This window comes from Neopsephotus bourkii, unplaced genomic scaffold (genome assembly GCF_033783945.1).
Source record: "Neopsephotus bourkii isolate Nb327-2 ecotype Australia unplaced genomic scaffold, CSIRO-AGI_Nbou_v1 NB_369, whole genome shotgun sequence".
Taxonomy (NCBI): domain Eukaryota; kingdom Metazoa; phylum Chordata; class Aves; order Psittaciformes; family Psittacidae; genus Neopsephotus; species Neopsephotus bourkii.
In genome coordinates, this window is record NW_026900875.1 from 1,168,891 (window position 1) to 1,183,376 (window position 14,486).

The following is a 14,486-nucleotide window of genomic DNA, read 5'->3' on the forward strand; positions in this document are numbered from 1 at the left end:
AAGTCCACTAACATTTGCTAAACATAAAATTTTGAAATAATGAGAAAATTTATGCTTCGTAAAGAGCCATGAGAAACATGTATCAAGCATGTAGTTTTATGGCAGCGGATACTTTCGCAGTGACTGAAGAAGTAAAGTAGTGATTTTTTTTCAATACCCAAAACTATCTATCAGAATCTGTCAGCTAACACCAAGACTGTACAATGATTTGTGTACACTTCGAGTCATTTCTCGTGGTTCTAATTCATCACTGTCACAGAAGTGAGAATGGATATGACATACTTCTACTAATTTTACTATAACAACGAGAACACAGAAGGCAGAGTGTCTGTTACCTAGATACAAATCCACTAAACATAAGAACTATGTGTGGAAATAACAAAGGACAACACAGAAAGCAACAAAATCCTTATAAACCAACATAAAATCATCTACTGTTTTATTTTAAAAGGAGGAATGGAAAAGGGATTAGGAGCCACTGAAATGAGAGCAAGAAACAGCACAGCTTGGCTAGTATTGATTTTCCCTTGTGTGGGTGATACTATGTAGGGCAATGTTTTCACTTGTCACTGCTTTCATACATTCTGCCCAGGGATCCTGGGAGTACTGACATTGAGCAAAATACCCTGGTGAAAAATACTGTGCTGGGGATGCAGCACAAGGCATGAGCTCCCTTTCTGAGCACTGGAGGTTTCTTTCTCTTAAAACTCTCCCCAAACTTGCTCCAAACTCTGTTGTGCACATTCTTTTTCTACTCCCCCGCCCCTTTCCTGCTTGTCTAAAACAGACTTCTCTTTGCCTCACCACACAATCTAGCAACTGTTATTGCCAAAGCCACCTCCTCTGCTACTACAACCCTCCAGAACAGCATTCCTATATACTTTGGCTTCATTAAGTCTCCATCACAGTTTCAAATCTTAAAAAAATACCCATCAAATAAACCAAAACAAAAAGCCCTTTCCAGCCTTGCTTATTCAACTTAAATAATTATAACACTACAGTAAAAGGTGAAAGACACTAGTGTCTGTGTTAGAAACACAGAATTGGAAAGCACCTCCTGGATCATTGACAGCTATGTGCTATGGCTTGTGCCCCTCTCAAGTAACTCCTAATCATGAACTGACCCTGCTCCATCTTAAAAGACTAGTGAGATATTTTGAAATCCCTGGTGTACAAAACTCTAAAGAACAAAATTAAGTTAGTCTTGGAGGCAAAGCAGGCAGTACTACCTGCTGTTAAGGCTGCCCAGAGCTTCTCATGGTGCCATGTCTTCAGTTCTTCTAACTTTGACAGAATCTAAGTGTTTGAATTGATATTTATTGTCTATCATCATGTGAAAGAGTGTGAGTCAACCAAAATAATGCAGGTATTTCTAGCAGATGGCAAAACCCCGAAGTACTGTGGAGAGGAGTAAGACCAAGAAAAGAAGATGGCAAAAGACAATGAGGAGGAGGAAAGAAGAGAGAAGAAAAAGTGGGAGTTGGGCACAGAAGATTAAAAGTAGTTGGGAAGAGTGCCACTCATATAGGGAATATTAACTGTAACCATTAGGGGAAATGGAAAGCAGGGAGCAGCTAAGAAAGAAATAAAATTAATCAAGATATATGGGATGAGATCTAACAATAAGTAGTGCAAGAAAATAGAGAAGATGGAATGACTGGGAACAACCCTCCCCCTCCCCCCCCAAAAAAAAAAACAACAACCAACCAAACACCAAAATCTGGAAGAATCCTAAAACTGAGACATAATCAAAACAAGACAGTGGTAGCAGCAGATTATTGGAAGTTAAAATGGAGAAGGACTCCAGAGATCAAGAAACATGTAAAGTGCTGTCACCTCTTCAACAAATATGAGTGTGCTACTGTAAGACTGCAGAGCAACCAATTGAGAAGGTGCAAAAAAGCAGCATCGCTAAGAAATACCAGTCCCTCACAGATGCCTTGTGTGTTTGGATTAAAACCTGAGACTGCTGAATGAGGCACTTTTGCTACTTGGAAATTTGACATTCCCTGACAAAATTGCTTACCCCCTTCTGACAGCAGTCAGCACGAAGCACTGACAATTTACTCCTGCTGTAAATTGTCCCCAGCAGCTCAAGCAGCAAAACTCCATTCCAAAACACTGTCCGAAGCAACTGGAGACTTTACACAGCACGTAAGCAGAAACTGACACAATCCTAATTCTGATTCTATTTGATTTTGCCTCATAGCAACCTTAATATAAGTGTTTTTCTGGTTACACAGCAGTGGTTGTATACAATTACACCTGGGTTTTTTTAATTTTTTTCCTCTTTAGAAAACCTACTATTTATAGCAAATATCCTGGAGCTTTCATAAAGATGATAATAAATAGTGTTAACCAAGATCACTATTTACCTCCACCATTAGTTACAACTGTGCTCCCTCGGTTTTCTTGATACTGACTTTCTCTTCGCAGCCTCTGTTCTTTAGTGATCTCTGCCACGCGCAAAGGGAGATCCGAGAATTCATCTGTTGGCTTCAGAAAACAAACAGTGAAGTCAAGAAACACTTTTCTTCAGAAACATCATCTTGCAACTGTTACTTCTCGGTTTGTGTTTTTACTTCAACTGTCCTGAATGGCACCTACAAAATACAGCTCTAGTGCAAGGGTTTTTTTAAACACATATTTAAATTTTCTTGAAAAACTCCAAACAAACAAAAAGAAACCAAACAACCCCTCTCCCCAAAACGCCCCAAAAATCCCAACCAAAATTTAAAAACCCCACCAAAACCACCACCAACAAAACAAAAAACAAACAAACAAAAAAGCCAAACCCCCAAAACAACCCCCAAAACAAAAAATACAAACAACTTGCCTATGGAGTTGTGCGTTTTTTTGTTTGGGTTTTTTGTTTGTTTGTTTGTGGTTTGGGTTTTTTTGTATCTGTGTTTGAAAACATTCCAGGATGGAAACTCCTAGAACCCTCTCAAAAACCAAGCTAGGAGCGCAAGCAGGTGTACAGAGTATATCTCACTGAAGCTCTTAAGGTCTTCGCTACTGCCTTTTCTAGTTGTCCCAGGAGAAAAAGGGAGCTTTTCTCTGGGAAAAGTAATGGACACCTTGCTAAGAGACTCCATTTTCCTGCTTCTAAATGGCAAACAGATTTTAACATTTGAAACAAGCTTCAAAGAAACAAGAAAAAATCTCCATCTGATTTTGGAAGCCTAATTTTCATGTTCAGATTTATTTTATTGAAACAACTCCTCATAAGTAATTGCAGTTGACTCAGCACTGTAATATGATACAGTTATGAGCTTTTTTAAAATGAAGCCTCCCATTTTTCTCATGTTTTTTACCCCAGTAAATTAATCTGTCATGCAGTGTTTTATACATTTCTCTTATTATTTCCAAGTTTGTGTTTGCCCCATATAAAATTACACTTGGTTTTCTCCAATAAAACAACAAATATTTTTGGCTCAAGGGCACCTGCACACTAGCATATACGCTACATATTGAATATGCTTCCAAATGTATACTTAACAGTTTTCTTTCCTACACAATACTGCACCAGACAAAAATAAAGCTGCAACTTACTTCATTCCCTGACCATCTTTTGTCTCCGCTGTCCACACTATTGAAGCCAGAATCAAGTGCTCCATATGGACGACCGGAATAGAGTTCCTCATGGCTGTTAAACACACAGTTTTGGTTACTGTAATATAAACACCACTAAAAACTCAGCTACTGCAGAACCAAAGCAGAATGAGCTACGAAGCAGTTGCAGCGTGTTCAGAAGCTCAGCATATTAGAAAGTATCATAGTGCATTTGCCACTTAGAACAAGAGGGCACGTACTCACAGCTGCAAACTTGTCCACCTGCCACTGCCTAGTGTTTTAAGAGCTAATCTGATCCAAGAGATCCATACTTTAAACATTTCCCAAGCAGAAATTATGACAAAGAAAACTGCAAAGTGGCATCTTATTTCACTTATTTAACAACTCAAGCTTTCATTTTCTCATGCTTTCACTGATAAAACATTGTCCCACAAACTTTTTCAAAAGTATAAATTACTAAAAATTAAATTACATGCAAAATAACTAAAAATTCAGAACATACTACTTCTACACAGAAGTGCACAGAATGTATTACATAATTATCTCCTGTATCTTAATAACTGATCTAAGAAACTGTACCAATCTCAACAGTATTTCAAACGCTTTGTAATATAATATAGAAGTGCAGTTTTCATCTACAGAGCCTGACTTTGACTAGACAAAGGCATCAGACATGTGTCTAGTGTAACAATACACACAACCAAACAGCCATGCAGTTCTCAACTTCTGGGCTTAGAAACTACGTAATTCAGCAGTACACCCATCACAGATGTCAAGTCTGGCAACTGCTGCAGATAGCTACAGTAAAAGAAACAATGGGACTTGTCTGATCCACTGCAGATGGCATTTCACAATGGCTCAACTGTCCTACTGGCACTGGATGCCTCAGGGAGAGCTGCAGCAATAATTACTATACAATACACAAGGAAGAACAAATTTCAGGAAGCTAATTGCTTCACCCATCATAACTAAATTGCAGGTCATTTTCTCTCTGGTATTGCTCTTAAGTTGTTACTCCCTCCGAAATTCCTCTTTCAGGAAACACTTATTTTCAAATGACTCATTACTGTTGTTGTTATTATTATTAACGCAGTGCTGTATGTGTGCATGGGACTTTGTATAATAGCAACAGGCGATTATCCTGAGCTATTTTAGTTTTCAAATAAACATAAAACAGCAAAAAAGTAAGAGGAGGGATGACAAAGTTAAGCTATACATCTACTTCTATGCTGACATACACCAAATTCCAAACTTGTATAGGCATGGAGTTTTGTTTAAATAAAGAGTTCACCTTTATGGCCCTGTATCTGAATAGGAAAATCATTTGCATTATAAACCCTTAGAAAGAAAAAAGGGGAAAGGAAAAACAACTCCCTTCTTTTGTGTGGGGAAGCAAAAGAATGACCATAAAATCACCCAGTGCAGTTAAAGAACTATTTACTTGAATAACTGACAATTGAACTATACTTATGTGAACAGTTGACAGTACTTAAATACTGTATTTAAAACATGGGTCAGAGAAAAGAAAAATCCATCTGCAGTGTAATTCCATTATAAATACATCAATATTTTCAGAATCTCCTAAGTACCCTGTTGTAAGGTTGAATAATTACTGCAAAGTGAAGAGCATCAAAATGAATTTGGCTACATTTCAAAAACGAGGAAGTATTTTGATACAAATTTTCTTCTTTTAGCCTTCCTTTTCAATTAGAGATTTCGAAAAGCTCTACATCTAACACTGAGGCTATCAGGAAGCTCAAGAATTCATAACCACTGTTCCCAGGACTTTCTTCCTTTTTAACATGAAAGCTGCTTTCTGTCTCTCTTAACTTTCACATCTAAAAACAGCTGCACACTCAATGCTGCAGACTTTACATGTTTATAATCATACCGCAGCCATCCTGAAATCAGTTGAGACTTACGATTTTTATTCCTCTCTGACCAACAAGCTACAAGGAACAATGACTAAGCATTTGGACAGATCAGAGCATTTTGGGGCAAGTAATCCAGAAGGCTATGTAAGGCTATGTAAGGCTCGAAATCAAAGGATGAGAAGCTAAATGCCTGGTAAAGCCAACAGCCAAAGACAATACTTGCCAACACTTCAACCACTCTGAAGCCACACTAAAACATGTATTTTTAAGAAAGAACAGTTGTCCAAGTCCCAGAGTATCCAAGACACTGGTTCATGCATGAGTACTTCACATTTTAAACCTTCTAACTCCAGCCTGTACCAGTCTGCCACAGTGCCAAAAGAACTGCTACACAACTTGGACAGTTCTGCCTCCTCTCAATCATTCATTCCAGCACCAACCTGAGCTGCTCTGAACTTCAATCTTACAAATGAGAGACTGGCTGCAGCAGATCAAAACTTGCTGCAACACAAATTTCATATATCTTACATTTAGAAAGAGGCTGTAACATACAAGATTTCACTCTGGTAAATGGTTTGATAATCAGCTGCACTACAACTTCGAAATCCCACTTTCTATCCTAATGTTTCAGAGCATCTTGTTTTATTAGCAGTATTAACAACTCTGTTATTGAGCAATGTTTGATGAAGAGTGAACTGACAGTATGACTCAAACTTTCTTAAACTTTTAAAAATCTCAACCACTCAGTTTCAGGTCCTTAACCTTCAGATCCATGGTATTTCACCTAGCTTATCAGATGAAAACAGCAACAAAGTCTAGGTGTACAGACTGATATCTTTTTTCTACTGGCCGCCTTTGAAGAGAACAAACATAAAGCTCTTATGACTTGCCTGGAAATATTAACTATATTGTAGCAGAATGCTTTTATTTCTCTCATCCCAAGTTCCAGAAGAACACAGTAATTTCAGATCCTCTCTTCCACTACATCATTCTACCGTTGCCTCCTAATATATACTCTTAACCACGGACAGTTGAGAGTAGGCACATGAAGACAGGAATAATCCCCTGTAAAACTAAATACCCTAAAGAGCATGGTAATGACAAATAATTCTACCACCAACTCTTATATCGTACTGGGGATGGAAATACAGCTAAAGGAATGACAGCTGAAACTCATTTCATATGCTTGAATCTGGAGGCAAATCCAAAGAAAGTATATGCAAATAGCTCTGCACTTGTTTTTACATTCATAATTCCAAGTTATGATTATAATACATTAATTCTTCTAATTTCATAAAAGCAATTAATGAAAATTTCCATAGTAATATACGACTAAAACCAACAATAAATCAGTAAGCACATAGTCCACTGATATTTTTAGAATTTCTCTTAAAAAATACACAAACTATGCTAGAGATAAACAGATCATGACACTTTATCGTTTAGATAAAATACCATGATTTAGTAACATGGCAGAATCCTCAGCATTATGCAGAAAACATCTCCAACAGCTTATACGCTAGGAAACTGAGTAACACTCAAAATGCTTATATGTTGATCTCACCTAAAAAATTAGTAATTTAAGATACTCTGTGCTGATGAGGAATCACTCGTCAGTCCCTTCTGCAAATCCCTCTTCACAAATCTGTCTCATGATTTATTGTAACGTGCTCTGATTTCTGCTTTATTGCTGCTAAAACAGCAGCTCATCCCTTCGAGGCAACTCACTCCTCCACACCTTATTACCACCTTCCAAGATGACTGAGGTAATTTTTCTATATATTTAGTTTCATACTTCACTGACTCCCTTTCTTCTATATCATATAACAGAAATAAATCTTAATTCCTGCTTTTCTCTAGACATCTTAATTTAGCAGCAGATACAAGTGACTGTTCCAACATCTGTGTTACAATGCTAAGCAACAGCGCCAAGCGAAAGCTTGCCAAAACCAGCAGTATACTAATAGGGTGGAGATCAGCATTTACACCTGTGGTTTGAGCACAGCAGTTATAAAATTCTGTACAAAAGGCTCAAAATCACAGCAGGGATGTACTTCAGGAAGTATATGGAAAATATTAAGATCTTATAAACTGAACACGTGTTAACACCACAAGAGCATGCACCAATTGTTAAAGTGCACCATGAGATAATATAAATTACATTCTTCAAAGCCACCTCCATCAATGCACTTACTGAAGAATGATCCTTGGATCTACTTTCTTTAAAAACTCAAAGCAACTGAAAAAATTTTCCTGAATGTCAAAACTAAGAACTTGGATAGTGCCAGACTTACCAAGATCCAAATCCCATGGGTCTCCTATCATAATCAGGCAAGTCTGGAGCTATCTTGCATGCTTCTATGTTCAGGTATTTAAATATGTGGATTTTTCCTTTTATACATATCTTAAAAAAAAAAAAAGGAATAAATTACATAGGTATCACAGTATCACACAGTATCACAGTACGTTAGAGATTGGAAGGGACCTCAAAAGATCATCTAGTCCAATCCCCCTGCCAGAGCAGGAACACCTAGATAAGGTTACACAGGAACGTGTCCAGGCGGGTTTTGAATGTCTCCAGAGAAGGAGACTCCACAACCTCCTGGGCAGCCTGTTCCAGTGTTCCGTCACCTCACTGAGAAGAAGTTTCTTCTCAAGTTTAAGTGGAACCTCTTGTGTTCCAGTTTGTACCCATTTCCCCTTGTCCTATCATTGTTTGTCACTGAGAAGAGCCTGGCTCCATCCTCGTGACACTCCCCCTATAATTTGACAATACATTTTCAAAGTACTCTACAGACATTTAACCTGTAGTTGAGAAGAATAAATGAGGACATTTACATCAACCAACGTATCTTTTCTTCTAATCTCACTGCATTTTAGAGTAACAGGTATACTGGAGCATGACAGGATGCACACGGCAGACAAATGGAAGCTACCCTCCAAGTACATCTGGTCTGCATGCAACTGTGTCAGCTGGATGCTAAAATTTCAACATGCAAACAACATATAGGCATTTACAAGTACTGGAATTTATATCCTTGGCCTCAGAATGATGCATCCCACCCATGCCCAGCTCTGAATGGCAGTAGCAGACTGCCAAAGCAAGCTCAAATTGAAAGTGAATGAAGCCAGTAACAGCTGTTTTTGCTTTCAAAAGGGAGGCAAAAACCTACTTGCTACAGGTCTTAGCAAGTGTCTTCCTGACTCAGAAGCAGCAGCTCACAGTAGAACCTGTAATACTCAGGGGTTTATATACCACATTAAAAAAAATCAAATTAGTCACTAACCATATTGCAGCTTCTAGCTCAAAGGCTAATTTGAGCACCCTGCTGCAAAGTGAACCAGTACATAGCAGCACTGAGGCCTCAGTCAAAATTCTGACATTTGAGTGGCACAAAATCAGTCTTGCCTAACAGAGCTTCCTCTCTCTTACACCAAAAGCAGAAGTGTTCTGCTAACATTAACAGCAGTACAATGCTAACAGGGGAATTCTTGGTAATATCCCATCAATGAGACTACTAATACAGTAAAGCAAAAGAAGAAAAGGGACTTCTCAAGCTGTGCTGTGTATTTAACACTATTAGTTAATACAGTTTATTTAAAGTCCTCTTGTTCTTAAATAAAGCTCGTAATATAATCCTTCAGCACCCAACTTTGTTCTGCCCTTTTTAGTTGAACTAGTCCATCTGTATTCCTAGCTGCAGTTTACCTGTGCAGGGGGTGACTGGAGAGGATTGTTCTCTAACATGATGGTCTGCAGATGTCTGAGGTTCCTGTAACAAACTGGTATTGTTGTTATCTTATTGCAGGAGAAATCTAATCGAATCAAAGGCAACTCAGCAAGCTCTGGAGATAGAAAATAAACACACAAATCAGCAGATTAAAAAAGTATTAAAAAATCAAAAGTATAAAACTGTGTGTTTTACAAAATAATTAAATATGCTGCTTCTAGCTCCCACGGGAAGAAAACAGCATCGAAAATACAGAAGTGCTTTAGGTTTCTGCTGTTACAACCGACAGTCTTTATCTCACCTTCAGGTAAACGCACCAAATTATTTCTTCTGACATTTAGGTCCCGCAAGGATTCCAAATTTCCAATCTGTGGAGGTATTGTCTGTATTTCATTACAGCTCACGTCCTAGAAAACAAGAGTAAAGAATGAGTTATCACTGACTGGTAGGCTTCTGTTAACTAAAATATGTAGCACTTTATTTACGGACTGAAAAAGACAACTGTTTACATAACATCTCAGATCCCTATATTCCTTAATCTCATTGCTGAAATGAAGCATTATTCTCAATTTAAATACACGGGGAAATAAAAGTTTTACAAAGATTTAAGCATTCAGATGTAGAGGGCTATTTCAAGTTATCACATTCAAGTTATTCTATATTATCTGAGAGAGCACAGCTTGCTACATAAAAGCTTTTTGACAGAAACAAAAGCATGAAGAGCTCTAATTCCATCCAGCCTTCCTTTAAAAATTAAGGAAGACTTTCAGTTAAATTGACATGGATCATTTGGTCTCCAGTGCAAGGCATCTCTCCCTCATATAAATTTTTTAAGACCTCAGAGTATTTCAAACTCTATCCAAAGTCAAAGCATAGTTGGAGATACTATGGCAGACATAAATCCTCCTTAGGCTAAGAGCAGATGTAAGTAACTTATCATTGCATGCAAGTGACTGGTTTAGAATTACAAAGGTCTCAGCAGAATGAGAAACAGGATGTTGATCTTGTACATGCCCAGATAGCATCCTAGTTACTGCATTATTTTGATCAGTTTAAAAGAAGTTATTTCTTCTGAAGCACATCTGAACCTATTAAACACATCACTTACAAATTCAAGAGAGAATAGTAATAGTTAAAAAATAACTGCATACTCACAAGCTCTGTCAGCTGTCTGAGCTGTCCAATTTCTTCAGGTATTGAAACCAACTTATTATTACTTGCTATCAAGACTTTTAGTGGTAGACTACAGAGGTGTACTGGCAATGTGGAAAGCTGGTTTCGACTTTTTGGACAGAAAGAAAACAAAATCATCAGAACCCTAATGAACTCACATTCCAACGCAAAGAAAGACACATACAAGAAGCACATTACAATTATATAAAATCTGAGTTGATCATCTAATTAATGTAAAAGTAGTTCTCTTAAGTCATTCTTCATTACTTGCTTTATCCAGTTACATGTAAACAAACTCTGAATATCAAGTACCAAACCTGATCAGATGTTTTTGAACTCAGGTGCTGGGAAATGTGTTATTTCAGGTGCTTCTGATGAGGGGCCACCCTCTGTCACAAATGACTACGAACAGAGTGCAAAAGCCTTTCAGATAGGTAGTACTGCAGGTGGGCACATACAAAATGCCACAGAGAAAGTCAGTACTTACTGAATATTTAAAGTATATTTCTAATTGAGCAAGTCATGCGGATCAAAAATCATGGTGTGCTGGATTTCACTATTACAAAATGCAGCCTTGAACATTTCACAATAAACTACTATTAAAGCAAATATGAGGTCATATGACTGGACTGTAACCTCAGATGAGGAACAGGAAGGATGAGAATGGACTGTAAGAGACAAAGATTCCCTTTAAAAATAAAACATAGAAAGGAGCAGTGACTGGATGATTAGAAAGAATTTTATTAGGATCTTAATTAAGGCTTTGATCAGATGTTGACATTTAGCAAAATAGACTGCTGTATTTTTTCATACTTGTAATCAAGATTTCCCTGCTATTAAAGAAAAAAGTTCTGAGCAGTAGTAGGTGAATCAACAGCAACTTTTAAAAGGATAATAATTGGACTGCACCTACTAGAGATCATAGCAATAGGAAACCCATACCTGATTCATATCCTATTCCTACAATTCTCACCATCAATAAAGAAAATAAAGAAACATAAGTATACTAAATTGGCAAAAGGGTAGCAACAGAAAAAAACAGCCTGATGTTTTTCCTGATTGGTATCACTGCCAATTTGTGATGAGGCACTTTCCATGCCTCTTAAAAGGCCTACAAACGGAGGATGCTGTACACAGTTAAATTAAATCAACAGCCTGAGTTGCACCAATTAGCTTTTGCACCAATTAGCTTTTTGGCAATGCTGCCAGAGTCGTATTAATGCTTAAGAAAGATCTTTAAAAACTATCAATGCGGCAAAAGTAAAGGAAAACTGCATAAGCCTTGCTCAGCTGCTGAGAGCTGAAATGTAAAGACTGCCTAAAAGCTCTATCACCTCTTTCCAGTCTGCATGCCTGTATTTCACATGAAAACTACTGGAATTCATTTGGCTATTTCTTTAAGCTGGTATTAGCTTTCTTCTTCATACTCAGTTCCACAAGCTGCTAGTTAATCCTCATGCTCCTGATCCACCTGAGTGGGTAAGACTGGTTCAGGCTGCTTTGATCCAATGACATACAATAAAACAATGTGATGATCACACACCATGTTAGCACTACTTACAGATGCATTAAAATTTATAAACCTAGACTACTGATGCTAAAGCAAAATTTCTAAGACAATAATTACCTGATATTTAGAAATGTTAAAGACTGTAAGTTCAAAATAGCCTCTGGGATGTATCGAATGCAGTTCTGGTACAAATTAAGACTCTCGAGGGAGACAAAGTGACATGCTTCTGCTGGAAGCTCTGACAGTCTGTTCCGTGACAAATCTGAAGGGAGGGAAAAAAGAAACATTCAGTAAAGTGCTTAAAACTTCATGAGGACAAGTATTGTCTGTGTATTTGCTGTCACACAGTTGGACCGGAATCAGTTTCACTGTCCTGCCTACAAGAGTTTCAAAGTTATGAAGTGACTCACTTCACGCATGAAATACATCAACATCTTTTAAAATCTTACAGCCACAGTGAGAGAGAGCCTGATGCAACACTCCTTTCGTAGCCAGACTTCCATATCCCAAAATGCCTTATGCTTAGAGGAAGACACTTTAAGATGCTGAAAGCCCAGCTTCAAATCTCTGTACCAAGACTATCTTTAAATAATGGAATTGGTACTGAGTGGCCAGTGCTGGAATGAAAAGAATCAGAAAGTACTTTTCTCCCAGCCCTCTACTAAGGTACTCAATGCTACGTGAAAACCTCAGATTTTTAGTCTAAAATACATACTTCATATAGATACATGTATATTCATGTGTAACACTCCCAACAGGGGAAACATGAGGCACACACTTCAGACAAGCCTCCTCTACTTTAGCCAAAGCATTCCCTCCTTCAGAGAGATACAGTTCAAGCCTGTAATCTCAACCAGGCAAAGGAACGGTTTGCAATAAAGGGTCTTCCCAGCTGCAGAGAAATGATCTGCTTGCTGCTATCAGTAAAATTTACTGTTATCTTTGTGATCGTATATTCTTCCCTCAGCAAAAGATAACACGTTCCACCAAAACTCCTACCAAACTCTGTATATGAGGAATCAGTATTTTTCCTTAGCCAGTTCCAGTTACCAGTCTATTTGCATTAAATACCCATTGGTAATACTCTCCTTCAAAAGTACTGACGCACGGAACACTCGGTGGATAAAGAACTGGCTCACAACTCAGAGAGTTCTGGCCAATGCCCAAATGGAGACCAATGACAAGTGGTGCTCCTCAGGGGTCAGTATTGGGACCGGTGCTGTATAACACCTTTGTCGGTGACATGGACAGTGGGATTGAGTGCACCCTCAGCAAGTTTGCTGATGACACCAAGCTGTGTGTCCACACTCCACCTGGAGTACTGCTAAGGACTAAGGTCCCTTCCAACCCTAACCATTCTGTGATTCTATGATAAAAGCTGCATTGTGATAAATAATGCAGCTGCAAAGGGCTCTTGTTTTTAAAGGTTAAAGCAAGCTTTTGCTTATAATGCCAGCTCCTGCTTCCTAACACACCCAGCTCTTAATACTGACAGGAGTTATGCTCACATCAAGATCACCTGTTGCCAGCAGGGAGTTCCTACAGACATACTTCCTGTTTAATAAACTAACTCTTCACCTTAATATTTTTAAGGGAGGGCAGATATTCATTGTAAGAACCCATGTAAACTGAATCAGTGTTATAAATGATTAAAAAATAAATAATCCAAGTTTAACTGCTACTTTGTATTGAATTTCGAATTTTCCTCAACAGCATAAAGGATGAAGGAACCATCAGATTATTTTTTTAAGACTGCCAATGCAGTCTTAAAGAACAGAACAAAACTCTTTGTCCATTCAGCAATGAGTATTTAACAAAAACAAAATAAATCACACCAAGTGCTTCTTTCCAGCTTGAATCAGACTCAAACATGACCTCAGCTTAAACTTGTCCATACTTGATTCTGAAAAATCAACAGTCGGAGGCAAAACTACAAAATAACAGAAGCCACCAATATTAAGTGTGCATCACATGTCTTGAATTATTTAGTTGCCTTATGTCAGGAAACAATTTGAGATCTTTGCCCCTTTTATCTTTGCATGAAGAATACCTCTTTTCCACTTTTCTTTGACGAGTGAAGGAAAAACTGCTCTTAGAATTGCTAAAGGCAGATTCCATAAACATCCCGATCTTACCATATGCCAATCCAGATACAACATCAGATAAATGCATCAAATGCAAGGAAAGACCACCGTGATAGGTCCTGCTTCCTGCTACTTGCCAAACCGAAAGTCTTCTTACTTCTGTTGCTCATCCCAAGCCCTTGTATTGTCACGAGTTTGTTGGAAATCCTGTCTGAATTAAAAACGGGTTTTTTTCTGTGCCCCTCAGCACTCAGCCCTACAAACCCTAAGCCAGCACCAGGGAAAAACGACGGTGCAGGCAGCAGAGTCCCTTGCTCCGGTGGCATGGATTATTTTTGCCTATTTAAAGCACTCGTCAAACTCCAGCTTAAGTGGAAACAGCAAATGAACCTGGCTGATCAGAATCTGCTTAAGAAGCTGTAGATAGTACAGGAGTCAATAAAGCAATTGTCTATATCCTGCTTGCTTCACACAGTACACACTTTCTAAGGAATTTCTGCAATGGACACTTATTTTGCACAAGCCTTTTCCCTTAATA

The 14,486-nt window shown here is 38.1% G+C and overlaps 1 protein-coding gene across 10 annotated transcripts in view; it reads right to left on the reverse strand.

Moving 5' to 3' along the window:
• Nucleotides 1-14,486, reverse strand: part of LRCH3 (leucine rich repeats and calponin homology domain containing 3) — a 66,787-nt gene that overhangs the window by 26,240 nt on the left and 26,061 nt on the right. For all 10 annotated transcript variants that reach the window (XR_009724789.1, XM_061348802.1, XM_061348803.1 and 7 more), the window contains exons 2-8: nucleotides 11,982-12,126; nucleotides 10,337-10,463; nucleotides 9,483-9,588; nucleotides 9,160-9,296; nucleotides 7,745-7,854; nucleotides 3,556-3,649; nucleotides 2,376-2,496 (exon numbers count right to left, since the gene is read on the reverse strand). Coding sequence is in view for 9 of the 10 variants with exons in the window: in XM_061348802.1 (XP_061204786.1) it covers nucleotides 2,376-2,496; nucleotides 3,556-3,649; nucleotides 7,745-7,854; nucleotides 9,160-9,296; nucleotides 9,483-9,588; nucleotides 10,337-10,463; nucleotides 11,982-12,126 (840 nt within the window). In the remaining variant the exon portion in view is untranslated. The remainder of the gene's footprint in view (nucleotides 1-2,375; nucleotides 2,497-3,555; nucleotides 3,650-7,744; nucleotides 7,855-9,159; nucleotides 9,297-9,482; nucleotides 9,589-10,336; nucleotides 10,464-11,981; nucleotides 12,127-14,486) is intronic.